The sequence below is a fragment of the Tauraco erythrolophus genome, chromosome 1, assembly GCF_009769465.1.
Source record: "Tauraco erythrolophus isolate bTauEry1 chromosome 1, bTauEry1.pri, whole genome shotgun sequence".
NCBI lineage: Eukaryota > Metazoa > Chordata > Aves > Musophagiformes > Musophagidae > Tauraco > Tauraco erythrolophus.
The window spans coordinates 51,959,644-51,987,274 of NC_141465.1; the positions used below are offsets into that span (position 1 = coordinate 51,959,644).

At 39.2% G+C, this 27,631-nt stretch overlaps 1 protein-coding gene across 3 annotated transcripts; it reads right to left on the minus strand.

Moving 5' to 3' along the window:
• Positions 1 to 1,131: 1,131 nt before the first annotated feature.
• Positions 1,132 to 26,975, minus strand: PRPS2 (phosphoribosyl pyrophosphate synthetase 2). 3 transcript variants are annotated; one of them, XM_086609366.1, is made up of 8 exons: positions 26,854 to 26,975; positions 16,411 to 16,594; positions 13,830 to 13,850; positions 10,481 to 10,579; positions 9,267 to 9,391; positions 6,549 to 6,722; positions 2,333 to 2,492; positions 1,132 to 1,337 (listed from the first exon to the last, which is right to left on the minus strand). In XM_086609366.1, the coding sequence occupies exons 1-8, from the start codon at positions 26,973 to 26,975 to the stop codon at positions 1,245 to 1,247; spliced, it is 978 nt and encodes a 325-aa protein (XP_086465492.1). In that variant the 3' UTR covers positions 1,132 to 1,244. The 3 variants fall into 3 exon arrangements, with proteins under 3 accessions (XP_086465492.1, XP_086465506.1, XP_086465496.1); XM_086609380.1 differs by lacking the exon at positions 13,830 to 13,850; XM_086609370.1 differs by lacking the exon at positions 13,830 to 13,850 and having other exon boundaries at positions 16,396 to 16,594.
• Positions 26,976 to 27,631: the final 656 nt, after the last annotated feature.

Below are 27,631 nucleotides of genomic sequence, written 5' to 3' on the forward strand. Positions count from 1 at the left end.
TAATAAGCACAAACTCTTCCTTTCTAGCAGGAAGACTGAAAATACTCCATAGGATTCAAAGACCTACAATTAAAATATTAGATTTGGTTTTTTTTCCCCCCTAGAATCCATTACTGGTGGCATTACCAGGACTTAATCATAAGCTTTCTCAGCATACAAGAGGCAAAACTCTTTTCATAACGATTTTAATTCTCTAATGTTGAAGTATTTGAGACTAGTTAGTCTACCACAGTTCATTGGCTGCACAGTAAAATACTTTGTCATAGAAACCTGAAGCTCTGTTGACTGTGCAGTTTGAAAGTAAAATAAGTATTTTCAGATACTTTTTAATCTACTGAATGTGGGTAGAGACCAGCTTGTATAAACATAACTGTGTTTAAATTTGCTGTTTGGACTTTGCATAGTGAAGCTTTACAATATTAACAGGAAAACTGCTACGAAATTATTCATATGATCACAATCAAGGAACGCCAAAAACTATAGGGAAAAATGAAATTTAAACCAAACTGCTCATGATTAAAGATTGCTCCTTATTATTGAAACACATGAAATGAATCAGGTCAAAAATACTGAAGCATTTATCTCACAACTGAAGACAGTAACTGCACAGAGTAGATGCTAAGCAAACGATTTAATGTAATGAGAGCTTTACAAAAGAAAACAGCAGCCACATATATCTTGCGGAAAAAAAGAACATGAAGTGTATGAAACACAGATAATATTATTGATGTGTCAATAGTTCCTCAAAATTAACATGAAGTTTACATTCTGTTAGGCCTTACAAAATACTATTCATGGTAGTTAAACATAAACCAAAAACCAAAAGCTGCCTGCCTGACAGATGAATAGATGCAAGATATCCAAGCCTGCAGCATTTAGCTTAACACAGAAAATTATCTTAAATGCATACGTCCCATTAAGTTCTATGAACAGTTTGCAGTTCCATATAAAAAACAGATCGGAAGGAGCAGTTTAGCAGAAAGTGATGATAGGAACATAAAAGAGAACTTACATAACACACAAGACTTCAAGACTCTCGAGGGAATTCATAAAGTTTCTGCAAGATGGAGATTTATTGTCCATTTACAAAGAACAAATGGTAATTACAAGACAAATATCATAATTAAACATATAAGGTCTGGAATCGTACAAAGACACTAATTTCTTGTGGTTGAGATGCCTTGTTGAAAACAGCAGTGCCAAGTGAAGGGACCTTCTCATAGATGCAATGTAATCTCCTGCAGTTATAAGGGGACATGACTGAACAGGTAAGACACAGATTCACCATTGTGTGTTCTTCGAATTGCCTCAGCCAGGATCATGGAAATGTCAATAAACTGAAGGAAAGAAAAAATAAATCAAGAAATAAATTTTATGGGATGCCAAGAACGAGAAACTATACCGTTTATAAACACGTGAACAAACATTAAATTTACCGTTGTGCTCTCTTACCTCTTCTAGTAAGTAAAATAACATTAAAGCATTAGTTACTTAACATATACATAAGAACTGCATTAACAGAAAGTAAAAACTCAAAAATTGAGTAAGCAGCATTGCATAAGATTGCTGCACAGGCATACTGCTGAAGACTTCTGGCACAGGGCATGTTGTCAAAAAGAAATTATTCTAGCCATCAGATGGCAGTGTCCACTTGACATAAATATAGTTTAAGGGAAGTATACCTTTTAAGTGCTTGCTTTGTTTCAATAAATAACAAATAAGTTTTAAAAATTCAATGTTGCATTAAAAAACCCCAACCTTTTATGCTTTCCTCCTCTCTTTACTAAGGAAAAACTCCAAAAGGAACACATGACTTCGCAGAACAATCTCATGTAAAAGCTACTGACATAAGTCAGTTTTGTATTTTCAGTTTGGTTTTTGAAGAGAAATGTATGTCATTGTCATCTTGAGCACTTTCATTAGTGTATTTTAAAAAAATTATAAATAAATAAATAAATATAAATCAACCCACACTCACTGTCTAAGATTTCTGCAGCATCCACAATAACATAACTAACTTAAGGTCCTACATACAAACATTGCATAATTAATATTGATAAAAAAAAAAAAAGCCAATTTTACATTTGCCACTTTTTCACAGTCAGACATACTCAGTTTGTTGAAAATACCAAATACGTTGTAATACTCTATTGTACTACCTGAATACCCTTAAAACAGTTCTTCGGCGTGTTTTAGCAAGATGTTCTGCAAACAACAAAGCTGCACAATGTATTTTAGAACATTATTTTCCTCTCAAGGCACAAATTCTAGCATCAGTGAATGGTAAAATACAAACCCAGAGTTTAAACAGATGACAAGACCACCACTGTACCTGAATTTTTGGGCAGTGTTTCATTTTCTCTTCTTGGGGGATTGTATTAGTTACCACGACAGCCTCAAATGACGCATTATTAATCCGAGAAATAGCAGGACCAGAAAAGATGCCATGAGTAAGAATGGCATAAACTTTAGTAGCTCCAGCAGATACTAGCCTGTAGAACACAAAGGAAAAGTATGCTGTGATGAATGTTTACATGCATGGCTATAGATGAAACTAGATACACATCTCTGAAACACATTTTAAATACAAATTCCTCCTGGAAGCTACAGGAAGATACAAGTATCTACAAAATAATTCAGACAATTTAAAACTTTTTCATGTTGTATGAATAAGCCTCACCAAAAATAATAAATAACTGCTAATTAAATAAAAAAGTTCTTATGAGTAGCAGTGATACTAATCTGCACTTTTGACTGTATCAGCACAACATACAACTGAATTCCAGTACAAGATTTCTATCTTAATCAGGCAAAAGTGAAGGGGATCGGATGGCAGTATTCACAACTCTATTGTGTCTCCATTATTCTTCACCTTTATTTTCAGTAGTAATTCAAACAACTCTGCTTGGAAAGAGTTTCTGAGGAAGAATTGTTAATGATTAAAAGCCTAGCTAACGTCAAGGTTGTGGGAAGACATGCTGCTGATGCAAGCATGCAGTGAAATGACACAGCACAGGAGAAAAAAAAAGTATAAATCAAAGAACTAGAACTCTTTGTGAATGAGTCAGAATCTCTTAATTTGGTTTTGACTGGCCTCTCTGCCTCCAGATGCTCAGCTACGTCCCAGCTGCTTTTCTAGTCTTACAAACAGAAGCCCTGAAGACTGGTATTTTATCAGATCATAGCATAAGAACAGTAAGATAGGAAAGACAAAACCACAGAAATACAATCTCATTTTGAACGACTCAACAGAATCAAAGTTTTCTGGTCATTCTCAGCATTACGTTTAGTAGCTGCAGCCTACAAGGAGAATGCTCTGCGACAGGGTGAGTGTGTACCAAGGGTGTGTACTTAAGTTTGTACTTCAGCAATTTGAGTTGCTGTATCTGAAAACACATTTCTTCGTTCATCTGCTTGATACGCATCTAAGTTGCTGAGATAAAAATAGGTCGAAAAAGTATTTTGGTGAGCCAGTCTAAAAAGTACGTCTCACCTAGATTTGCCATTAATGAAATGCACTACTTCATGTCAAGAACATGATATAAGGCAGCATCCTTCAAGCAAAAGCATCTTTCTTAGTAAACACTGCAGATACATTAAAGATTTCTGATGGTTTTAGAATTTGCTCTATAGAAATCTACTGTCATTAAATAAAGAAGTGCTTATTTTGTAACACGGAAGTAATAAAGGCCTCCTTTTTGACAGGAATTAACTTCCTCTATGCACAGGAGTATATAAAAAAAAAATCATTGGCTAAGCAATTCACAATTTTGATCTCCAAAAGGCACAGCCTAGAAGCATGCTTTGAGGTCCAGTGCAGATTAGTACACAGATAGCAAACAACTACTCTTCGCAAAATTTCATCAAATTCCCATCAAAGTGAAAGGAAACACAAGACCATATGAATCCTTCTACCACGAGTTTCTGACATGCTTTTTACCTAGATGCAAACAGCAAGCTTGCAATTAAAGACTGTGTCCCAACAGACTGTAAACTCATCGAATGATTTTTACTTCAAACCACCAACAGTAGTGTCTAGCTCACTGAAGTTTCACCCTGTTGCTTTGACAGTTTCCCACAGCATTCTCTTTGAGAAACTGGCTGCTCACGGCTTGCATGGGTACACTCTTTGCTGGGTAAAAAAACTGGCTGGATGGCCAGGCCTGAAGAGTGGTGTTGAACAGAGTTAAACACAGTTGGCAGCCGGTCACAAGTGGTGTTCCCCAGGGCTCAGTATTGAGCCAAGTTCTGTTTAATATCTTTATCAATGATCTGGACAAAGGGATCAAGCGCACCCTCAGTAAGCTGGCAGACAACACCAAGTTGGGTGGGAGTGCAGGCTCTACAGAGGGATCTGGACAGGCTGGATCAATGGGCCGAGGCCAACTGTATGAGGTTCAACAACCTCATTCAACGCTACAGGCTTGGGGAAGAGTGGCTGGAAAGCTGCCCAGTGGAAAAGGATCTGGGAGTGTTGGTCGACAGACAGTTGAATATGAGCCAGCAACATGCCCAGGTGGCCAACAACATCTTGGCTTGTATCAGAAATGGTGTGGCCAGCAGGACTAGGGAAGTGACTGTCCCCCTGTACTCAGCACTGGTGGGACCACACCTCAACCTCTGCGTTAAGTTTTTGGGTCTCTCAATACAAGACAGACATTGAGGTGCTGCAGTACGTCCAAAGAAGGGCAACGAAGCTGGTGAAGGGTCTGGAGGACAAGTCTTACGAGGAGCGGATGAGGGAACTGGGGTTGCTTAGCCTGGAGAAGAGGAGGCTGAGGGGTGTCCTTATCACCCTGTGCAACTACCTGAAAGGAGGTTGTAGCAAGATAGGGGTCGGTCTCTTCTCCCAAGTAACAAGCAATAGGACATGAGGAAAGGGCCTCAAGTTGCACCAGGGGAGGTTTAGGTTGGATATTCAGAAAAAATTCTTCACTGAAGGGGTTGTTAAGCATCAGACCAGGCTGCCCAGGGAAGTGGCTGAGTCACCATCTCTGAAGGTATTGAAAAGACGTGTAGATGTGGTGCTTAGGGACATTGTTTAGTGGTGGACTTGGCAGTGTTATGTTAACAGTTGGACTCAATGATCTTAAGGGTCTTTTCCAACCTAAATGATTCTATGATTCAAACAGAGTCATGTAAGAAGTACCATATGGATTTGTTTTGGATGCAAGGCTATTTAATACTCTCATAGTGTGTAGAAATATATTGGACAGGAAGATAAATTCAAAGTGCTCTCAACTGAGACATACTAGCTTTAGAAAGGACTACATCCAAGTGTAGCAGTGCTATAGTAAACGTTCAGCAACATAAATTTAAAACATTCCCATGTCTTGCTCCTCAGCAGTTCCTTCCTACTTTCAATGTGCACTATTTACAATCATATGGGGGTGGCCTTCACTATAAACAGTATCAAAATACAAGATTTTTGAACAGAAGATTTAAAACCTCAAGACTACTGCCAAGTTTAGATTGCAGCCCCTGACCTCCCAAACCAAAGTTGGTAGCACATGTTTGGATATGAACAGATGGGCAGGAGCACTTCAGTCTACTATTGCTCAACTGTAATACTTCAGACATTTGCTCTTAATGAATTTCAGTCCCTTTCTCCAATTTGTGAAGACAATTTTGAAGCTAGTTACTGCCATATATACTGAGTTGTGAAGCTACAGCAATAGGAAGAACTAACCATTTCAGGAATCAGCTATTTTTTAAAAGGCTACAGACATTACCAAAGTTCAGTGCAGTTAATAATGCCAACTTCTGTGGAAAAAAACCCTATTACTATCCCGAAATGTACCTGCGTAAAGTTAGCTGGAAAACCATAAAGTAATTCTTTCTACTTAGCACTGCTAGGGCCACAGTTAAGATTCTCACTCGTATTCTCCACTTCAAGAAGTGGACCAACTGGAAAGAATCCAGAGGGCATCAACAACAGAGCAGAAGTCTAGAAGCCATGTGGAAAGACTGAACAAACTGAAGTTACTTAGTCTAGAGGGGAATGAGAACACTCTTCAACTAACTTCCAGACAAAAGATAAGAAAACTTATTCTTACCTCCCTGGATGAAAAGGACAAATAGACTTATATTGAAGACATACATTAAAGATTAATATTAAACACACATTGAACACTGGAGAGAAAACACTTTCCAGTGTTAAATCTAGCAAAGCTTTGTGAAAGATTGCCTAAGGAGAGTGGAAAGGCTCCATGATGAGGTTTAAGAAGAGAATGATTTTCAATCTGTCATTTCTGCCTTGGAATTGAAAAACGCACTAGATGCCCTTTTGACTTTTATGGCTTTTTATTTATTCCGTTCTCTTTCTTTATATAGATATTTCTGTAAATATTTTCTCAATTCCACATTCTAAAGAAGGACAGACACAGTTTGATCACAGGACTGTGACCTGTTGACTTAAGGATCAGAGTGACTTCATGCCACAGAGGTAGGGTTGGGTTACAGGCATGCAGGACACGGCAACTGCATTCATCAGCTATCTGCAGGTTACAGCACAGTGAAATAGTGGACCAGTTCATAATACTACTTACTTGTCTGCTGCATGACATATCGTGCCACATGTGTCAGCCATATCATCAACAAGAATTGCTACTCTGTCTTTCACGTCACCAACCAAGACCATTCTGTCCACTTCATTTGCCTTCTTTCTTTCCTTATGAATGAGAGCAAATTCCACATTCAGTCTGTCAGCAATTGAAGTAACCCTAAGTTACAGGAAGAAATACAGCACATTTAGAGAATGATTTTAAGAGAAAGAACAGATCCATACATGTGCATTTGTCAAAAAACACTGTTTTTATGTTTCCTGGCTTTCAAATTACCACAGTACAAACTTTTGCAAGTAATGAGACAGGTTAGAAATGATCTTCATTTAATGCTAATAAATACAACCAGAGAACCTTAAGCTATATTCCAGAAATAGATTTTTTTTTTTTTAATTGAATTGACTTTGGTTTTCTGTCATTAAGGGTCTGACTTTGAAAACATTTTGGCTATTCACAAGTTTTTATTAAGCTGCTGCAATACCTAGTCACACTAGATAATTTAGAGGGAGCCTCAATCCTAAGCCTACAGAAGCATGCACTTTAACATCCCAACTGAAAATACCATTGCAGGAATGTGAAACCAAACCAAAAGGAAAAACCAAACATAAGTTTACAGTGATTAATAACTCTTTTAGCAGCATGTGACTAGTAATCAAGTAGCTTACTTGATTAGTAATTCCCTTAGCAATAAATCTGCTCAACAAAGATCTTTTAAAACTATTCAGGGTGACCTCTGGTGGGCAGACAAACCTCCAATAACAAATTTACTTTGTTACAGACTTCTGCTCGCTTTCGTCAGGTTTTTTAATACACCAGAGCTGGTAGGTATAAAGACACAGGAATAAACAACACTATGCTTTTTCTATGCTGGTGCAACCTTGCAGCTTGTCTTTTTAGAATATGATTAGAACATTGTTAACAAGGTCATTAATATTCACATTTAATAGAGAATACAGTTTTGTTTCTTTACCACTAAAATACAAAGGAGTTGTTAGTTACCGTATTCCAACAACTGGGTAATAAACAAAACAGCCAAATGTTTTGGCATTTTTTGGGAACAATAGTGTAATTTCATAGCAAGTCTCAATACCTCAGAGGCATTAAGATATCAATAGACTTTGTATGCCTTATTTCAGTCATAAAATTTAATAAGCTGGGAAAAAAAAAACAAGCAAATGGTAAGAAACAAAAAAGAATTCAGATATTTTAAATGAGTGCAAGAACATGTATTTTTTTTTTTAATTTCCTTAATGCTTACAGATTTAAATTTTATTACAAATTTGCTTCATGTTCTATTCACTTTTCATTAACCTAAGTATTATTTTGAAGGCTTACATGTTTTAAATAGAAAGGCCAAACCATTTTCTTTACATTACATTACTGGAAGTGAAGGAGAAGCTGTGAATTTGGAAGCAACACCTTAGCCTACTTCACCAGCAACTGCTTGGTTGCATTACAACACAAAGGTAGCAAAGATAGTCTCTAGCTATCTATCTATATTAAATACAGTGAGAGTGGTCCTCAAAAAATAAACTCTTACGATCAACTTGATAATATACAAAAACTTAGTGGGGGGAAAAATGCTGTCTTCTGAATTGAATTTAAGCAAAGGCTGTATTTAAAAAAAAAAACAACAAAACCACACAAACAAAAAATAACTGAAAACAACAGTATTCAGATAGGAATGAACAAAGACATTTAATTGACTGAGTCATCTGAATTTCAGAATGCTTTCTGTAGTCTATATTCGTCACATCTTTAACTTGATCAATCTAAATAGAACAACAATGGAGTTCTAATCAGTCTTATTTCCCTATTAATTATTAGAACATGAACGTTCACAGACCCAAGGACTTCAATTAAAATCAAATCATGGCAGTCTTTCACATTTTACCCCATACTACATTCCAAACATTTAAACTACTACGGGCTTACAGGATTCTTAATTCATTTGTCTTTGTTCCCATTCAGTTTTGTAGCAGCAGAATGACCAATAAAACTTGAGCATAAGTACTTTGCCTCAATGGCATGCTTTATCACTGCACCAGCCAGCATGCATCTGAGTTTTTGCATTACTTTATACTCAACCGATATAAAATAAAAGATATTCTGCTAAATGAGTAATGCATGCTGCAAATTGAGAAACACTCCAGTGACCTAACTTTGCTATTTTCACCTTTTGCCACTCAAAGTAAAACTTCACTCCCTTTTTCTATTATGCACAGTGCACAACTTGAGATCAATAGGTTTACAGCTGGAATGCAATAATGCAAAGAAAAAAGAAACATGACTCAAGAAAGCTCTTACCTAAATGCCAGCAGGTACAGTGGGGATAGGCCATATGCTTTGACAGAGAAGGGAAGCTTAGGCAATTCCAGAGCGAAGCAGGAAGAGGTGCAGCAACTGGACTAAAGAAGCAAGCAGCAGGAAAAATCTCTTCCCTCCTGCGGAGGGATTCAGCTAATGAGGCCATATCCAGGGAGAGAGAAAAAGATTTTCTTTAGAGTACAGAAAGCTCCTGGATGCTCTCAAGCATGAACAACATTGGAAGAACTAATTGTTCTGTTTTTAGAATGCAGCTGGATTCATCAGTGATGTACCCTGTATCTTGCACAATTCATAAAAGAAAAAAGATGACTAGACAAACTACTTCTTTAACCACTAACTATATAGAAAACTAACAGTTTTAGGCTTGTATAGTACCTTTTTGCACCACCAGCATCAGGTGAGACTATGATACAGGTTTTCCACTCCAAAATGTTCTCTTTAATCCACTGCAGCACCGCAGGTTCTGCATACAGGTTATCTACTGGAATGTCAAAGAAACCCTAGTCCGAAAGAGAAAGACTTTCATGAATATATATTTATGTCTTACCTAGAATGAAGACATGGGAAAAGAATCAAGCCTTTGCTTTTCATGCATGGTAGAACTTTAATTAGTTTATTACACTGGCCTAATTCTCCCCTCCGATATTACTATCAAATGCAGCAGAAGTTAGACAAATATTAAGGTCTCTCAAAATCTCAGAGTAGTGAGATAAGTAACAGTTGTTCTCACATGATGCAAAAATTAGAAAAGATGATCACCTCCAGGCACCCAAGTAAATTCACGTCTGTGAAAATCTCTCAAAAACATCCAGTGAGTAATATTCAGCTTCCATAAATTTCAACTGCGTGACATGAGCAGTAGTATTTCAATATGGAGAAGATTCAGGTTAGTATTACTTGAGCAGCAGAAATGGAAACTTTCTTTTTGTGTAAGTTGTAACAACCAGAAATCCATGTTAGACCACAAATAAAACTGCTTTGTATTTGCCTGACAGCCATTGAGCATAACAGGAAATTCTGATTTATCAGAATACCAGAACTGGAAGAGAAGGTATTTCCTTGGAAAAATAAAAAGTATCTTGAAGAGGTACACATGAGAAAGTCAAATGATGTCTGCTCTGTGTTTGAGGTGAAAGTTTTGTCATTTGCTGGATTCAGCAGTTAGCCAGCTAAGAGTTGACAGTCATCATCTCTACTTAAGAGAATACTGTCCCCTTGGCTGGAACAACAAAACTCTACCTAGGGCAATACTATAATCTCTGACCAGGCCAAGATTAAGAGAACTCGCCCCAAACCAGTATATTTTATGTTCTGGGAGCTCTTACACTAGACTAGGCAAATTCCACTGAAGACTTCAATGCACACGTATTCGAAGTACTTGCAAAATTATCCGATAAAATCAAGGCTGGTCTCTTTCAATAAGGAAATTTAATTAGAAACAGGTAGTGAGACTTTCTCTGAACCTTGAGAATTACACTTCTGTACATAGTCTTCCAAAACAGTGAGAAAAAAACCCAGAGAATTAATATTAGCCTTTCACAATAATTCAGTAGAGCCCCTAGCCACAGTTAGTAAGAACTAATAGTTACCTGGATCTGAGAAGCATGTAAGTCCATGGTGATGATGTGGTCAGCTCCTGCAACTGACAGCATGTTGGCAACAAGTTTTGCAGAGATTGGAGCACGACTCTGAGGAATAAAGCACAGATGCTTAAATTTTAGAAAGATTTCAACTAGATGCAAGGAGTCACAAAATTAGCTACTTTTATTAATTTTTCCTTTAGAATATTTGGAATCTAGATATGAAGAGCCTCAGAACTTTAGTCAAACTAGCCTGTTAATAGCTAATCTTGCTACTAGGGTTTTGAAACTCAGCAAAATATTTAGGAATATCTAAATCACTTTGCAGAGTCTGCCTAATAATGCTTTGTAGTAATTAGACTGACTAACAAGTAGATAAAATTTGAGATGTAGTTTTCCAATTCTTCTATTTAAAACTTTCAGATAGCTTTTCTATAGAAGAAAGACAGTCTCCATTTCTCTAAGCCACCACCCTGCATTAACTCCAACTCTCAAGCAACTATCCTGTTCTAAAAAACATTGCCAAGAAACAAACATCAAAGGCAGAGTGAACCCAACTTTTGAAAACACTGCTTTAAAACAAAGTTAGTATCAAGCATTTCTTCATGATGCAGTAAAGCTTGTAACAGATCCATGTCAGCAGGGGTCTTCTACCCCAGCCTATTTATTTATTTATTCTTTTTTGCTAATTCAGGCTTAACTGTTGGATGCAATTAGGAGTTCAGAATTCCCAAAAGAGATAGGAGGGATGAAAAAAACAGAGAGGTGGAAAGAACAAAAGAGCAAAAATCTCATTAGCAGAGTTAATGACAATGTCAAGAGTTTTTTAAAAGTGACAAGGATGCAGAACAAACAACAACATAAAAAAGAGAAGATGGAAAATCATGTCTGAAGGATACTGCACTTTTTAATCAACTCCAAAGTTTTTTCAGATTTTTTTTAAGCTCTGAAACAAGCTGTTGCCCTAGACAGCTTTCTCTATTATAGAAACACTAAACAAAACCTCCTGTTTTCTTTTTGCCTATCTTTAAACAAGGCTAATAGCTCACAATAACAGTAGCATGAAGGCAGAACTGCAATTCAGAGGTTCCATCTCTCTGTCAGACTGTGTTTTTTGCTGGCACAGTATTCTCTCCTGCTACATCTCTTTATCAAACTGCCTCATTTAGCATTCTAGGAACCCCCTCTCCCTCCACCCTGCTCACACAATTACAGAGTGTCTCTGCTCTCCTTCCGCTGATGGAAGGGCATAACCTAAACCAAGCTTTACCACTGCCGATTTAACGTGGAGGCTTTTCAGTCTGTTTTATATCAAGGAGACAGTATTTTTCTCAAAACTTTTGCTAATTTAGGTGGAAACTCAGAATTTCTGTTTTAACCTGTAGATTGCCAATATATTTCCAGAAAAGAAACTGAGCTATTGCAGTCTTTCTTATGGCTGGATCAAGTTTATCATCATCATTATGGAAATTCTTTATTTTGAAAATCATCCCTTTTAGTTTTTGTGTTTCACAGAACATCACCACCATTTGGTCTGTGTAAGATACACAGAAGACACATGCAGCATCTAGCACTTCCCCAGATCTCTGCAATTTGGAGGCATATAGCTTCAATAAGACTGCTATCATTAGCGCTTTAGCATGGATAATTTTCAAGTTACTGAGGACTATGTGACTCCTCATTTGAGTCCAGTTCTGCAAGGTCCAAGTCAGCCAAAGCTTTCTGGATATTTCTGTTATTAGTAGTAAACTTTTGGTTCATATCATTCAAATTCCCGATCACTTGAGCTCATCTTAGCAGTACAAACTGACATTTTCAAGCTGAGCTTCAAAATATTCTCAAATCTCTGGCAACATCTAATAAGACAAAGATTTCGTTTCTACTCTTTTGACTCTACCACAATGTTCTCTTACCAGCTCTTTGCAAAGACCTGGTTTGATGCTACAGCTAAGCTTGACTAACACGTGGACCACTTAGTTTGTCTCCTGTATCAGTATCATGAGTATCACCATAAGGAAAAAAAAACCACAAAATACTTTCCTGCATCAAATACTAACGTATACGTTACCAGTTGGTACTTCTTTCAGCTGCTGGCCTTGCAGGCTGCCTTCCCAGAAGGAAGAACTTGAAGGTTTTACCACTAGGTAACTTGTTTTAGCAGACATGCACACATCACAGATTGCCTACATGTTGGTGGACAGAGCGTCTTGGAAGGAAAGACAGCCAGACACCAATACCTGTTTCTCAAGAATGGGCTAATAGGAGATTAAGACAAATGAAGTTTGCAGCTATCTGACAGTTTCCTTTACACAAAATTGTGCATTAAAAGAAAATACATGACATGTTTGAAAGGATTTAAGATTTGATTGCTTGCATAGAAAATAAGTTTTGTGTGACAATATGATCCAAATTGAAGATTATTTTAAAAATCAAAGGAAGTATATTCATGGGAACCTCAGATAACCTGGCCTCATTATTCAGAAACTTGGACGACAAAGGTAGATGAGAACTCAAGATATTCTTTATCTTGGAGTTTGTAAGGTTTGTATCTGATCAGAGAGGCAAGAACAGAGATTCACGATATTCATTGTTCCATTCTTTGACACAGTTTGAGATTAGTTTCAGAATTATTAGTGTGAAACGCAATATTACATTATGTACAGAAAGAAAATTGTAAAAAATCACTGAGTTTTCACAGTTCTTAAGCAAATTCCCCACTTATATATTACAAGTGATATAAATGATTTACTCCTTTGTGATGCATGACAAATTTATTCACAATTCTTAAAATTACTCGGGGCAGGGGAGAATCCACAAAGCTGATATAAATAACCTCACAAGAGTAACTATGCAAAGGACACATAGCTGAAAGTAAAAGTTGTCCATCAAGGTTAAAGCTCTGTTGCCTTTAAACATCTTATTACATTGCCTTGCTCAAAATGCATCACATGCATATTGAACGAAAAAAAATAAATCCAAGAAACTCCGAAGATTTATAACTGGAACTTTCACTTCCAAGAAAGCCAGTTGTGAAGTGTATGGATACTGAATGTTCACTAATGTATTACCTAAATTTATCATTTCAAAAATGAAATATGTTTTGAAGCTTCAGAAGTTGACAGCCATTATCTTGAATGTCCAGATAAATTTTTAACTAGAAACTAGGAGTTTTCTAGTAGGAAATTATTCCACAGGATTACTGTCATGGCCTAGGTGAAACACAGGTAAAATCAAGAAGTGAAACTGAATATGTTCCCAGTTATACATAATGTAATCCAGTAAGTTTCACCCTTTAAGGCCATATTAATGGAAATGCATAGTGTTAGATTAAAAAAAAAAAAAAAAAGAGGATACCTACCCAACGCTCCACGGATCCCTTCTACAAATCAAAAAAACAAAGTTACATGAGCTGTAGAACACCAAACTCACCTGTCACTCTACTTCTAACTTATCTCAAAGGCATCTCTGCAGCATCCTACATAAATGTGTCCTGCTCACGGCTTGGAAGGTTAGCTTAATTAGAGGATGCACAAACATAACTATGGCCAAAGCACAGATACACCTGAACTGATTTTAAAATAGCCAGTTTGTGTATTAGGAGCATTCTAGTTTATGGCAGTGCAGTACTTGAGTGTGTCTAAATTAATTTACCAACTTTTCTACGATTCTCAGCAAGCCTTTCTTTCTTTTTTTTGTTTTTAAAAAAAAAAAAAACAAAACACACCAAACCTCTGTTTCCCATTTAAAGCTAGTCCAGGTTCAATGTTAAAATTTCTAGAGTAGATTACACAGGTCTTGTTCAGATTATGATTTTTTACTGCAATGCTCTTTCCTTAAATAAATAAACCAAGGGCACTTTCATTGTTCTCAGTGATCATAACTGCAACAGCGGCATGAGGAATACAGGGTTATTTCAAGCAGTAAGGACTCAGTCTGTTTAGTTCTTTATGTATTGAAGTCAACAACTTAAATTCAAACCAGAAAACAGCATCCAGCAAGCAAAGATCACAGTGCTTCAGTTCATAGTCAAGCAAACTACAGCAGTATCTATCACCAGAAAGAAGAAAATCTATGTATAACCATAGAAAGAAAATGGCTGGCACTTTACTGACACTTCAGGCAGCATACAAAGCTTGTGCACTCAACATGGGACAAAGACCAAGTGATATGATGCAATCCAACAGCAAGAGGAAAGATCAATGCTGACAGCTATATTATAGCTTATTTTGCAACATGGAGGTCAACTACCAAGGTTAATTTCTAAAGCTGGCAAACATTTTCTCAATAGCAAAACAGAGGTAAAAAAAAAAAAAGAAACGGCTTGCCTAGAATTGCAGGAGAACTCAGTGACACCCAGAGAACAGTCTGTAACAGAGATTTTGAGCATTGTTCATCAAAATCACTTTCCTAGGCTATCCATCTTCAAAATGCTCCTGGGTGGCATGCTGGGTCACCACGCTGTGGGTTTTAAGTGTCTCTGGGAGGTCTGTCATGCAGATTTTGGGTACCCTTGAGAAGGCATAACCTAGATGCTTGGAAAACTTGGAACGTACTCGTCCTTTTCCCGTACCAAGAACTTACAGGGTGGTCCAAGAGAATCTTCCAATACGAATTTGGAAATCAAAACATAGCGAGATGCTTTCCTTCTCTTTCAACAAAATGCTTATCATTTCCCTTTCAAGATCTTTTGATGAAAATAAGTATTTCAGCTTTCCTGATTGAGGGAGAGCATGGTTCAATACAAAACAGCAAAAATGAAGTTCCCAAAGATGTAGGCAAAGAATAGGGAGCTACTATCTAACTCCTGAATTCTGTTTTTCGAAGTATAACAAGCGGGTCTTGATAATATTAGTATGGTGTTAAAGAGCCTGCACTTAAAGAATGAGTATCCTAGAAAATAAATTTTCTGTATATAGTATTTTCTCAGACATCACAGGCTGAGCACTATATATTTCGTAGTATCTGCTATTATTTTTAGCTCCTGCATTACTTCTCAGTCCTGTTATGTTTTATATAGAAGATCATCAAAAACAACAGAACGCTTTCAGGATGGTTTGCTCGATGCCCCAAGTGAAAGCGAGGGGGCAGTCCATTTATGGGAACTATTGGAAAGGGACAATTTTCCAAAACGACAACCATTGCAATCCAATTTTAAAAGCCAAATTCACAAGTATTCTTGTTAGTTCTTTTCAAGTGCGTTTAGGTAAAAGTAACATTTTTGTATATATAGTAGAGATAGGAAAATTTAGTTCTATATTTTTCAAAATCAAACTCACTTGCCACAGAGTTTTTTGCTGTATTATCAGCTTAGCTGAACTGGTATATTCATCAGTTACGGCAGACCAAATTCAGGAAAGGGCACTAAGATCAGAAAAATATTTATGGGGTTTCCATACAATTTTTAGTCTGCATCAATAAAAATAATTATTACAGATATACAAATTGTTTGTAATCTGTCTTGCAGCATAAAATAATGTTTTTATTGATTACTGTTATGTATTGCAGCAGATTTAATAATTTCCTTCCATTTGGCTCTATGTTTAACCATATAGGGTAAAATCCACCTATGTAACTGTTACAGCACTTCAAATTTATGATTTAATTCCATGCAATTAAAGTGTTTAAAAGGGTGTACTCTCTTCATATATAGAGGGAAAAAGAAAAAAAGCAGCTAGAAAAGGCAGGAAAAACAGTCCTATAAGGTGAGGTTTGCTAGCAGAGTACTCTGCAACATACCACACACATAGGATGTGCCTACTTTTTCAAACTGAAAGTGTATCAATTATCAAAACACAAGCAAAAAATAATTTGCCTCATGTGATTCACCTATAGACGATATAATTTGACATTTTACCAAAAAAGAATGGGGAAAAAAAGCAAATCTTTCGAAGTGAACAAGCTGAAAAAGGCCTTCCAAAAATCACACAGGTCTTACCTACCTTGTCTTTCTTATCTTGCCTGGCATATGGAAAACATGGAATTACGGCAGTCACTCTAGAGGATGATGCAATCTTGCAAGCATTGATCATGATGAGCAGTTCCATTAAGTTGTCATTTATTTCTCCACAGCCACTCTGGATGATATACACATCTTCTCCTCGCACACTTTCACCAATCTCTACACTGAAAGAGCAGGAGATGACCATTTAAACACTTGAATTACTGGAAAAGCATTATTAAAGAATAGAAAGAACAGTTTTAACAAACTTTTGCAGGTTTATTCCCATTTAAAGCAAGATAATTTTTTTTTTTTTTACAGTTATTTGGATAACTGTCCCCTTGATACAAAGTCTATTTCAATATAAGTCAGTCTAAAATTTACTCCAACTTAAATATGGTCTTTGTAAGGTCAGTGTCAACCAACACGTAATTATGGCTACAACACTGATGCAGCTCACACTGTTATTAAATTTAATAACAGCTTTTTTCTGTTTAGTCTGTATATTCTGTGTCCTTGCCATCTCTCAAGGAGATGACCATTTAAAGACTAACCTAGATGGTAAGTACAGAAACAGAGCCAACTTTAGAGCATTAAATACTACCTGCATCACAATACCTCCTTAAAAAAGGCAATTATTTTTCTATGATAATTAAGACGCTACTAAATTTGAGAAACTACCACATTTTAGAAGAGAGAAGTATCAAACCACACCCCAAAAATAGAAGTCTGATTAAAATTTACACCATGATGTGCAAGTAAAGTATTTTTTTTTAAAAAGAAACTCTTAGTGAAAAGTTAAGAGGGCTGCTCATCAACAGCTCACCAGGATTCAACAACTCTCACATTGCATCAGTTGTTCTATTTGCTCCAGCTGTGCTTACGTACTTTGATTCCTTATGATAGTATCTAAGAGCTGTTTTATTCTTCCACAGATTTCAAGGCAAATTCTGGTACTGATCACTGCTCACACCACGGAATTCAAAAGTTAAATAGAGCTTATAAATAAACAGGAAAATTAAAACAAATCAGTTGAATGTGGATTCTTTTCCAATTCTATATCCAAGCAAGCGAAATCTACTGTTGAACCACACTAACTTTTCAGACCTGTTACTCCAAAATTTACACATAAAACCAGCAGACTCATCTTCATTTTTCCCTGAATCCATGCACAAAGCACAAGAAATATACAGACTTCCTAAACAACAGAGCTATCAGACCTTTCAAACCCATGTCTTAATAAGTTAGTCTTAATCATTAATGGTTAAAACATCTTCCTGTCTTGGGTCCTTATTTAAAAGGTTGCATTGTTACTCGAGACACAAATAAGAAAAAGCTGGAAACCATCTAAATGGCCCAGATGTGGGTAGAATAATTTCTCTGATAGGTCCTTCCACGCTGAGGCTTGCTCTAGTTAAATTCAGTCTGAACAACTTTCATTTATCAGCTTTCAGGGTGCTGTGTAAGACTCATTAGCTTTCTGTAGCTACAAAACAGAAAGGAATTTACTGCTTAAAAACATCTTAATGATATGCAAACATTTGATTTGTTACCATCAAGATAGTTGAGTCCATGCTCTCAGCTCCCCTATTCGACTCCTCTGCAGTCCCAAACAAGCTATAAAAAGATCCTGTCTTAATTTTTCTCCTTAACTGAAAACATTTTTTGCCCAAGAATGCCACTAGCAGGATTTCTTAATGGCGAAAGAAAAAAAAACATCTAGCAAACATCAGGATTTCTGGAAGGACAGAGATGATCAGGGACAGTGTCATGTGTGGATATGTCAGTGTCAATCCAGGAAACCTTTCCGAGGCTTTCATCATGACACAAAGAAACAATATTTTGGTCATAAAACTGTTACTTCCCTGTCCAAGTTTTTGATCAACAGAATAGGGCTGTTGAGAGAAAACTGTTTTGATCAAAATACATGTGGTTTCCTTTTTGGAGCTGAAAAAGTTTTTGTTTTTGTCAACGTAACAAGTTCAGCAAGACACTAAGCATACTCCAGAATCAGAAGAACTGGTCAGGCTTAATTAGAAGCTCTACCGGAAACATTTCTGGTGTTGGAATACCAGAGTTACACTTCCCAGAAGAATAAGCAAAAGCAAATAAATACACCAAGAACCCTGTCATTGCTTCTGAATGCACAAATCCAGCTCCAAGTAAAGCATTTACTCACTGGCTTATGGATGCAACCTCAATCTTCATTATTATTATGAGGGCTCTGAAAAATTATTGCCACTTGACTTGGCACTTACACAGGCCTGCTTGGTAACAAGCGGTGTCACATACCACACCTCTGGAATAGGTCCAAAGAATGCCACCAGATGCAAAAGCTCTAGGGCATGCCTTCCAACCCAAGACTGAAGTTACACTCCAGTTCTGGAAATTAACCTAGGAGCCATTACCAGGAGAAGAAAGCAGAAAAAGACTAAGAAGAAAACATCATCTGTTTTCAGGGGAAAATGTTATTGGAGTGACAAAGAAGGGCAGAATAAGATTTCAGTACTTTGGGAAAAAAAGTAACCACTAGTTTCAAAGACACATTATGTAATAGGAAAAAACTGCTGAATGACAAAAATACATGATCTTAATGTTCATTATATACACAAAGAACACCGAATTACAACATTTGGAGTTGTTCTGCTCCTTTAAAAACCAGTAATTTCTAAGCACACCACTAAGAAATAACAGCTTTCAGAAGGTCAGGGAATATACTTTGAGATAAATATAGATCTGGTTAATACAATGGACCTGAAGTGATGCTTCTTCCATTGCCATTAACTGCTGTCTTTTCAATGACCTTGAGCTAGCAGTAACTTTTTACTCTTGTAAACAACTTAGAAAATGAAAATGCTACTACTTTCTCTCTTGGTGCATTTGAAAAATTCTTGCTTATGCTTTTCAGGCCAGAATGACGTACTTATTTAGCATACAGAAATGTGAATGTATGTGTATATGTAAATAGAAATACCTTTCTAGTGGACACAGAAGTTACGAGCAGATGAAAATAAATCAAGCTTAAATTTATACTTGCATAGCACTCAGGAGTAACCCAGCTAAAGGTGCCAGAGAATAGCATAATGTAACTATTGCACAACATCTTCTCCCAATCAACTGGAGACAGCTGTGCAACACGTCAGTATCTCTTACTGTCTACCTTCTCAATTGGTACTGAGAGGTATTGTGTAGAGTCAACTAACAGACACATAGGTTCCTGTTTTACCTTCATCGAGCCACACAGTAAAAGATAACAGTCATTGTGTTGCAAGTATTTCATCAGACATAGCCTGTACTAACCACATTGGAGGTTTTTTAGGTGGCTTTTGTTTATTTTGGTTTTTTTTTGGGGGGTGAGGAGGGTTCGGTGGTTTGGGGACTTTTGTTTGCGTTTTTTGGGGGTTTCTGTGTCTGTCCTCCCCCCACCCGTCCCCCCCTTTTTTTTTTTTTAAACACATTCAGCTATAAACAAGCAAACAATAAGAAACTATAACCTATAGTATTGTACCTCAAACATCTATTAGAGAAGACTAAGTTAACAGCAGTCAAACCTCATGATGGAACTAGATGATTTTTAAGGTCCCTTCCAACCCAAACATTCTATGATTCTGTTACTATTAAATTCCATTTAGACCATCTATATCATGACCTAATTAACTGTTTGGGGGGTTATTTAAACAATTTCACATAGTGAGGACACAGAGGAAGGACACAAGAACAAGCTCTTGCCTCAAGATTACAAGCTCTGTTTGTTTTATGCAATTTAATCAAATGCAGCTATTTGGTAACAGTTTAAATAAACTTCTCATTCAAGAAGAGTCAACAGAACATGTACATTAAAAGCCCTGACACCACACAATTGTGTTTTAAAGTAAAAATTATAGAAATTAATAGCCCACAAAAGAAAGTAATTTTATTTGAGCCAGTTGCTTAGAATCCACAATCACAAGGTTCTAGCTGTCATCACATAAGACAGGTCGTGATGAAAAATAAGTTTAAGTGTTGGTATCTGCCTTCATCTTGCAAAGCCTGGTTTGAGACTTCAATTTACTAAGTATAAACCCGGACAGACTGATTACCATGAATTAAGGATAAGGCTCAAAACTCACTTATGTTGCAAATGTATTTCAATGGCTGAAGCATCCCTTAAGCATAATTAAAAATCAGGAGTAACAATAGGCTGAGATCCTGCTTAGCTAGATTTACAGTACACTCCCAACAGAACTTACAGTGACGAGAATTTTAAATTTGTATATCCTAACTAAAAAAAACAGTTGTGGGGAAGGAGGGGAATAAGTATGCAAAGCCAGACTAAAATAGTAAAAATAAAGTAAATCCATAACTAGGTCACTGTTCAAATCATGCACTTAAAAGGGCTCTATGTACCTTTTAAAATAATTTCAACAGATTAAGTTTCTAGCCATGCTTACAAGAAGTAAGATTTCTCAAGCGATTTATGTGCCAATAAAGTAGATGTGTACTTCAGACACTTTTAATAACCAGAGAAGAGGCCAAAATTTAAAGTCTAGAGTGCTCATATGCAAAAAGAATCAATATCTCAAAAGCAATCCAAAAATCCACATGCTGAATTTGCAATTCACTGAAACCCAGCCAATAGAAAGCACTGAGCAGAGGGGTGTGTTTGATCTCTTACCTTTGGGAACGCATTTTGCAGAGTAAAGTCTTTTAATGCAAGACCTCCAACTTACTGGGCAAATATTTCGACTGCCATGACGTTATATAACACAGCGGGTACCAACAAAGCCCAAAGAAACAATAAAAATCCCAGAGTTGGTTTTAAGTCTATAGGTATGCCATATCTCCTGGCACCCATAGTACCCCCCATCAACTCTAGGCTCTTCCACTTTAACAGCTCCAAGACCAACCCCCAACTAGACCTTCATTGACAACTGCCCCATTCTAGTGGTGGGCACCGGGCATGGTAAGCACAAGATAAGAAACATCTTATCCTCCACTCGGGCACGCATCCTGTCACGGCAAGAGGAAAACACCTCCACTCAAGCAGCTCTGGATTGAACCACATGCACTCTGAAAGAAACCCTCAGAAATTTACAAACAAAGGTCTAACAAGCCCAAGCACGTGCAGAGAGCCTTCAAAGGCTCAGTACCAAATTCTGCAACTAAAGATATGTGAGATCACCAGCCATTATTCACATAGGTCGTTTTTTGGTTTTAAATCTCAAGCATTAACATCTACTTAAAGATAAAAAATGCACAGTAGACAGCAAGGTCAATAAAGTAGAATTCTCAAACCAAAAGCTTTGAAGCATTTTGGGGCCTCTTCTGATTGATAGCTATGAACAATGTGACAAATGGCTGTATCTGCTGCATCTTCAATTCCCTATATAAACAAAACATGCACAACGTGCAATCGGGAAACAATTTTTATCTTTTTCAACCAAGCTGGTAAAATCTGTTTCACCAGCCTCCCCTTGCTCATGACAACGTACATGAGCTAGGAGCAAAGGAAACATCTGGCTCCGCTGCTGCAGGCAGAGCACAACCACCTTGGTTGCAAATCACTCACTCAGCTGTTGGGCAGTACGAAGAGACACTTCACATTTCAGCATGTCCCTAATCCACCTTCAGCTGATTTAACACCAGTTTATCACCTGAGCTTGCCTACTCCACAGTTAGGGGTCTGCAAACACTATAGCCACCTGCTCTAGTGAGGGCGACACAGCTCATGGCCCCTGCAGCAGCTGAACCCAAAGGAACCAGGGTACAGGAGATGTAGTGAGGTCATGTCTCATCTGAGACAACTGCAGTAGAAGAGCTGGAGAATGCTGACGGGGAAATGGGAGGGAAATGTTACAGCCCGATGCTGAATTGTGCATCCCTGATATATAGCACTGATAGTTTCCAGGTTTGTTCGTGATTTTCTTCGATTATTTACTTTGAAGAACAAACTGTTCATTGCCCTGCTTTGTGTGAAATAGAGACTCACATCCATCCCTGTAAGAACCCTCCAAGGAAACATCAGCTATTTTTCCCTATCTTCTAAGATTAAATTCCAGTCCGAGATACCAGTTACATTTATTTGCTTACAAACAAATGGTCCTCATATCAACAACACAGCTCATCCCATACAGCGGACAATCAATGTCTCTTTGTAGTCAGTCCACATTTTCCTCTGTAAAAGCTGAACAACATACACTGAAGTCGATGTCTCTGAAACAACCCAGCTTCGACAGCTAAATAAGGCCACGTGTAGGCAGCCTCCAAACTCACATGTGCCAGGCAGGACTTAAATTCCCGTCCTCATGGATGTGTCGAGAAGATTGGCAAGAAGACTCACTTCAGCCAGCGAATCTGACAAGAAGCAGCAAGGAAGCTCCCGGGAATAGGTGTGAACACTAACTTCTTCCACTGCGAGAGAGGTGTGTAAGAGGATGCCATCTATGACTCCAGTATCTCCATTTTGAGAATAACAAGTATTTCAAGGACAGAGTTAAAATAAATAGTCTCTAGAGAAGCAAACATACCATATATTACTAATATATATATATTTATTTAAGAAGTGATGTACATACGATGATAATTTTTTTTTAATTAGCTGACACAAGAAATACCTGCATTGGGATTTAATTGTGTATCAACTAGAATTAAATGCCATCTCACTGTATTTGGAGACAATTTTGTGAAAAACTTCAGAGTGTTTAATATCTGCATGCTTCTGTTACATGTCTGTCAGAGTTTCACATGGCTACAACAGCCATGCCAGTTCAAGGACTTCGATTCCTTTAGTCTTCCTCCAGCCTGCCAAACTGCTGCAGACAGTTGCCTGTGGGGTTTGAAGAAGATAAACTGACTAAGCCCCCACTGCAGCCCTCACATTTTGCCAGATAAGTGAGAAGGTGGTGCCACCCAAGCTCCTACCATAACACTGTGGCTGGCACTTACTTGACTCACAAGGTTTGAATACTGAACAGAATTATCTTACACAGCCAGATATTATAGAAAAGCTCTTTTGCCTGTTTTAGTTAGGGTTGCCTGACTTAGGTCGTCAGCTGAAGGAGAGCATTTCCATACAGTTTAGATGGAAGAAGGAAAAAAAAATAAATGCGGCAACGGTCTAGTCTGCCAGCAATTTTCCCTCACTCCACTAGCACAGACACGACATTTCTCAGTTATAGACCTGCGAGAATAATGAATGCCTAAATCGGAAGGGAACAGGGATATTGCTAGATATGCTAGTTTTAGTATCAATTAAAGAGAGAAGCCTCCCATTTTAAATTTTCTGCAGTTGGAAATGCACCTGCCGATTTAACCACAGTGCTTGTCAGTGGTGGCCCTGTCCCTGGCTAACCTCAGGGTATGGCTTTAGCTCATCAAACCCACTTACATCTACTAGGGATTGGGACTGAGACCTAAAGCCTGTTTGACTTGAAATATAACACAAAATATTTAATGACTTTTCCCTCCACTCTGTTCTGCAAGCCAGACTAACCGCAGTTCTCAAGTAAAGGGCTTTCAGCTAGGACTCTGACAAGGATTCAAGCCTGGGGCTGCACACATTTATCAATTTACACATAATCTACATTTACCTTTAAAAGAATGCAGCAAATAGCAAAACAGAGTTTTTAACAAAAGGTGAATCGTCTCTGCAACTTGCTAACTTGACAGATCTGACAAAGCAAGAGTTTGTTGACCCTCAGGCCCAAGCTTATCTGTTTGCACAGGGGTTTGCCCAAGTGCCATTGGGAAAGTTTAAGGTTCTTTGAGCATTTTAACTATCAGGTTCTGGTATTCTGCAATACTACAAATGTGTTTCGTAATGCCAATACACAGTTTATAAATTTAAAAATGCAACAAAAATGAGAAAAAAAGAGATTGTGCTGGATTATCTTTATATAGGAAGAAATAAATGTTTGCTTACATACACACATGAAGAAACTTTGCTATACAAACAGACTGAAAATCCAGATGCCTCAGAAAAGGATCACTGCAGCATAAATATCTTATCAACTTTACTTCAATTTCAACTACATTCTTGAGGAATTCTTTTATTACTATTGCTGATTTTTTTATTAAGAACATGAGTCTACGAAACTGGAAGGCCAGCATCTTGAAATAAGCTGCTAAATATATTGAAAAGACTACTCACTTAAAACATTATATAATGGGTACAACTATACTTGCTGAAGGAGAAACAAGAGCTTCATTTTAGAATCTCAACAGTATGACGCAAAAAAAAGAAAACAAACACACACACTTGAGGATTTAAAGTGTCAAGGCATTTTAAGTTCAGGAAAAAAAAAAGAAAAAATACAATGTCAGCCTGGAAGTGTTGTAACAGAAGCAACGAGAAATACATGTTTAGATTAGATACATTTCTCATATCTATACCACACTACATGCCTACTTGCCTAAGAAACTAAACTGGCACTACTAGATTAGCCAAACCACTGACATGCCGCGGTCACCACTTCCTACTTGTTTAATGGCAGAGGCCAATATTGCACACCTGGAAAAACAGGTGGAACGATAGACTAGAGATTATTATATCCTGAAGGCTAGAATTTAATTAGCTTACCTCATAAAATAAATATGCAAACTTTGGACATAAATTTCTACCTTGGATGAAATCTAAATCAATTAATCTCTGCTTAAAACATCGCAAACAGCAGAACTAAAGATAAGTGTCTCTGGAGAACAAACATTAAAAAAGTTAGACATAAGTTAGTAAGAAAGTCATGCAACCAAATACACAAGTTTTATCATGCAGAAAAGACATCAAAGAGCAATAAAGTGAATATGGGGCTGGAAAGACTTGAGAGAAGATTTAAACCTTCATTTTATCAGGAATGAATAGAAGAGTTAAGAGCGTGCAAACACTAGGTTGCATAAACACCAATGGAAGAGGGTTTATAGTAATGCCAGTGAGCATAACTAGAACAAGAGCAATTAAACTCAGAATGCAAAAAAGTAGACAGAATAGAAGGACAAGCTTTGTGAGAACAATTTTAGAACACACCATGTTAATCTTTCAAAGGAAGCAATGAACACACGCTTGTTCGAGAGAGTCAGAACATGAACAGATAAAAATAAACACCCAATAACCTCAGAGACCAGCCAGCTACTTACAGTCGGGAACTTGTGTTTCAGAATCAGCTGGCAGCCTAATCTCATACACTTGTATAGAAAAGCAGTTGCACAGTCTTACCAGCTCATGGGATGAACATATAGCTGTCACCTCAATTTAAATTTCTTCATTAAAAACCAAGTAAAGAAAACAGGTGGGGCAGAAATCTAAGATAACAAACTAGTAAAGAGTGGCGATATTGCTAGAAAAAGCACTGGCAGGCACATTCTCAGAGACTCAAGGTGAGCAAGCTGTCCTCATGGTTTCACACAGGATTTTTTGCACTGGTATCAGAGTCACTTTCTGCATTTGTCTGGCCAGGAACCCAACACGCCCGCACTTGCAGTGGCGGGCCAAGGCCATCACAACAACTGTATTATCCTCATGCAGGACCAACAGTCTTGGACTAAGGAGAGGAGCGACACAGGCAGTGGAACTGGTCCGTCGCACACGCAACTGGCTGCCTGTGCAAAATAAAGACCAGTCGCAACAACTCCTGAAGCGTGATTTGACCCAGGCCCTTTTTCAAGCATCTAATCCATCATCACCATCCTGTTCTTACATCCGCTCACATACAGACCTACTCAGGAAACCGCGTAACGTGCTGTAATTCATACAATCAAGACGCTGTTATCTTTACGGAGGTAAAGCTGATCAACCGTTTAATTAACTGCCTGTGAACAGCGGGATGAAGCCCACGTTGCAAACGGGCTGCCTGTTGCGAACACCATCCTCACCCCACCAGAGGATGCTCTTCGCCCGCCCAGGGGCCCTGACACCTCTCCCCCGCCGCGGGAGCTGCCGACGGGAGCGCTCCCGAGCTGGCTCAGCCCAAGCGGAGCCGGGACAGCACCGGCACAGTCCTCGTGCTCCGCAGGCCCCTTCTGCCGGTAGCGGCAGGGCGGGCGGGCCAACGCAGAACGAGCGCCGGGGGACCGGGCAGGACAACACCTCACCACGCCGTACCCCCGCGGCGGCGCCCGCACCGGGCCAGGCCCACCCGCACGCTTGTGCGGCGCAAGGACTACGCGGCTGCCCCACCTGCTCAGCCGCCCGCGCCCACCGCCCGGACCCGCCGGCCCGGGGAGGCACCGGGGCGCGGCGGCCGCCCGGCCCGCCGCGGGGGCGTGTCCGGGGCGCGGCCGTGACGCCGGCGGGGCGCGAGACCAGGTAATGCCGCGCCGGGCGCCGCCCCCCTCCGGCCGCTCGAGGCGGCGGTTACCGGGGGGGGGGGGGGGGGGGTCCGGGCGGGGAGGGAAGGGGAGGGGGAGCGCCGGTCCCCGCGGGCGCACCGCTCCTGGCTGCCGCTGCCCGCCCGGCCGGCCCCGCCCCGCGCACCTGGTCTCCTGGTTGCTGAACTTCTTGGTGACAACCTTGCCCAGCTCCAGCCCGAGCCGGTCCGCCACCCGCCGGGACAGGTCGTGGTGGGAGCTGCCGCTGAACAGCACGATGTTCGGCATGGCGGGGGCGAGAGCGGGCGGGGCCGGAGCGGCAGCGAGGGCGAAAGGGAGGAGAGCGGGGCGACCACGGCGCGGGGTCAAATAACCGGCGCCGCGGGCCCGCCCCGTCCCCGCCGCCAGGAGCGGGGAGGGGCCGTGCGGCGGGGCGGGGCGGGGCGAGCCGGGGGCGCCGCGGGGCGCAGGTAGCGCCGGCGGCCGTCGGCCGACCGGCCGCGGGGAGGGGGGGCGGGGGGGCGTTAAGGGGGCGGCGGTGGTCGGCCGGGCAGAGCCGGCCGCGCCCCTCTCCCAAACCAGGGGTTTGGGACTGGCAAGCTGTGCAGCTGGGTATGTGCGTATGTACGGTTCAGGTGATGCCGTCAGCTAAAAAAGCAAATGGCCAATGCAGCTACAGCTAGGTGTGTGTTTAGTTAGACGGATCCCTAACTAGTTTTAGTTACCAGAGCTGTCCTTGAATAACCTGCGGCCGATTCTGTATATACGCCGTTCGTTTTCCATCAACGCGTTTGTTTTTTTCTCGATTGTTGCTTAGGAATAGGCTCGTGCACAAACTACTGTCGGAAAACTGAACAAAGACAGAAAGGCCTTAGCTTTTAGCTAATATAATCCTAGCTCGTATGGATAAAAATAAATAAATTGCATTGATGACTTCAGAACCA

Bases quoted from the DNA above. Each gene is read 5' to 3' on its own strand.
- PRPS2 (XM_086609366.1), bottom strand. From the start codon at position 26,975: ATGCCGAACATCGTGCTGTTCAGCGGCAGCTCCCACCACGACCTGTCC. The intron at 13,851-16,410 runs GTAGGTAAGACC...TTTGATTTGTAG, and splicing joins GGCAAGATAAGAAAGACAAG to AAGGGATCCGTGGAGCGTTG. The intron at 6,723-9,266 runs GTACTATACAAG...CCTGTAACTTAG, and splicing joins GATGCTGGTGGTGCAAAAAG to GGTTACTTCAATTGCTGACA.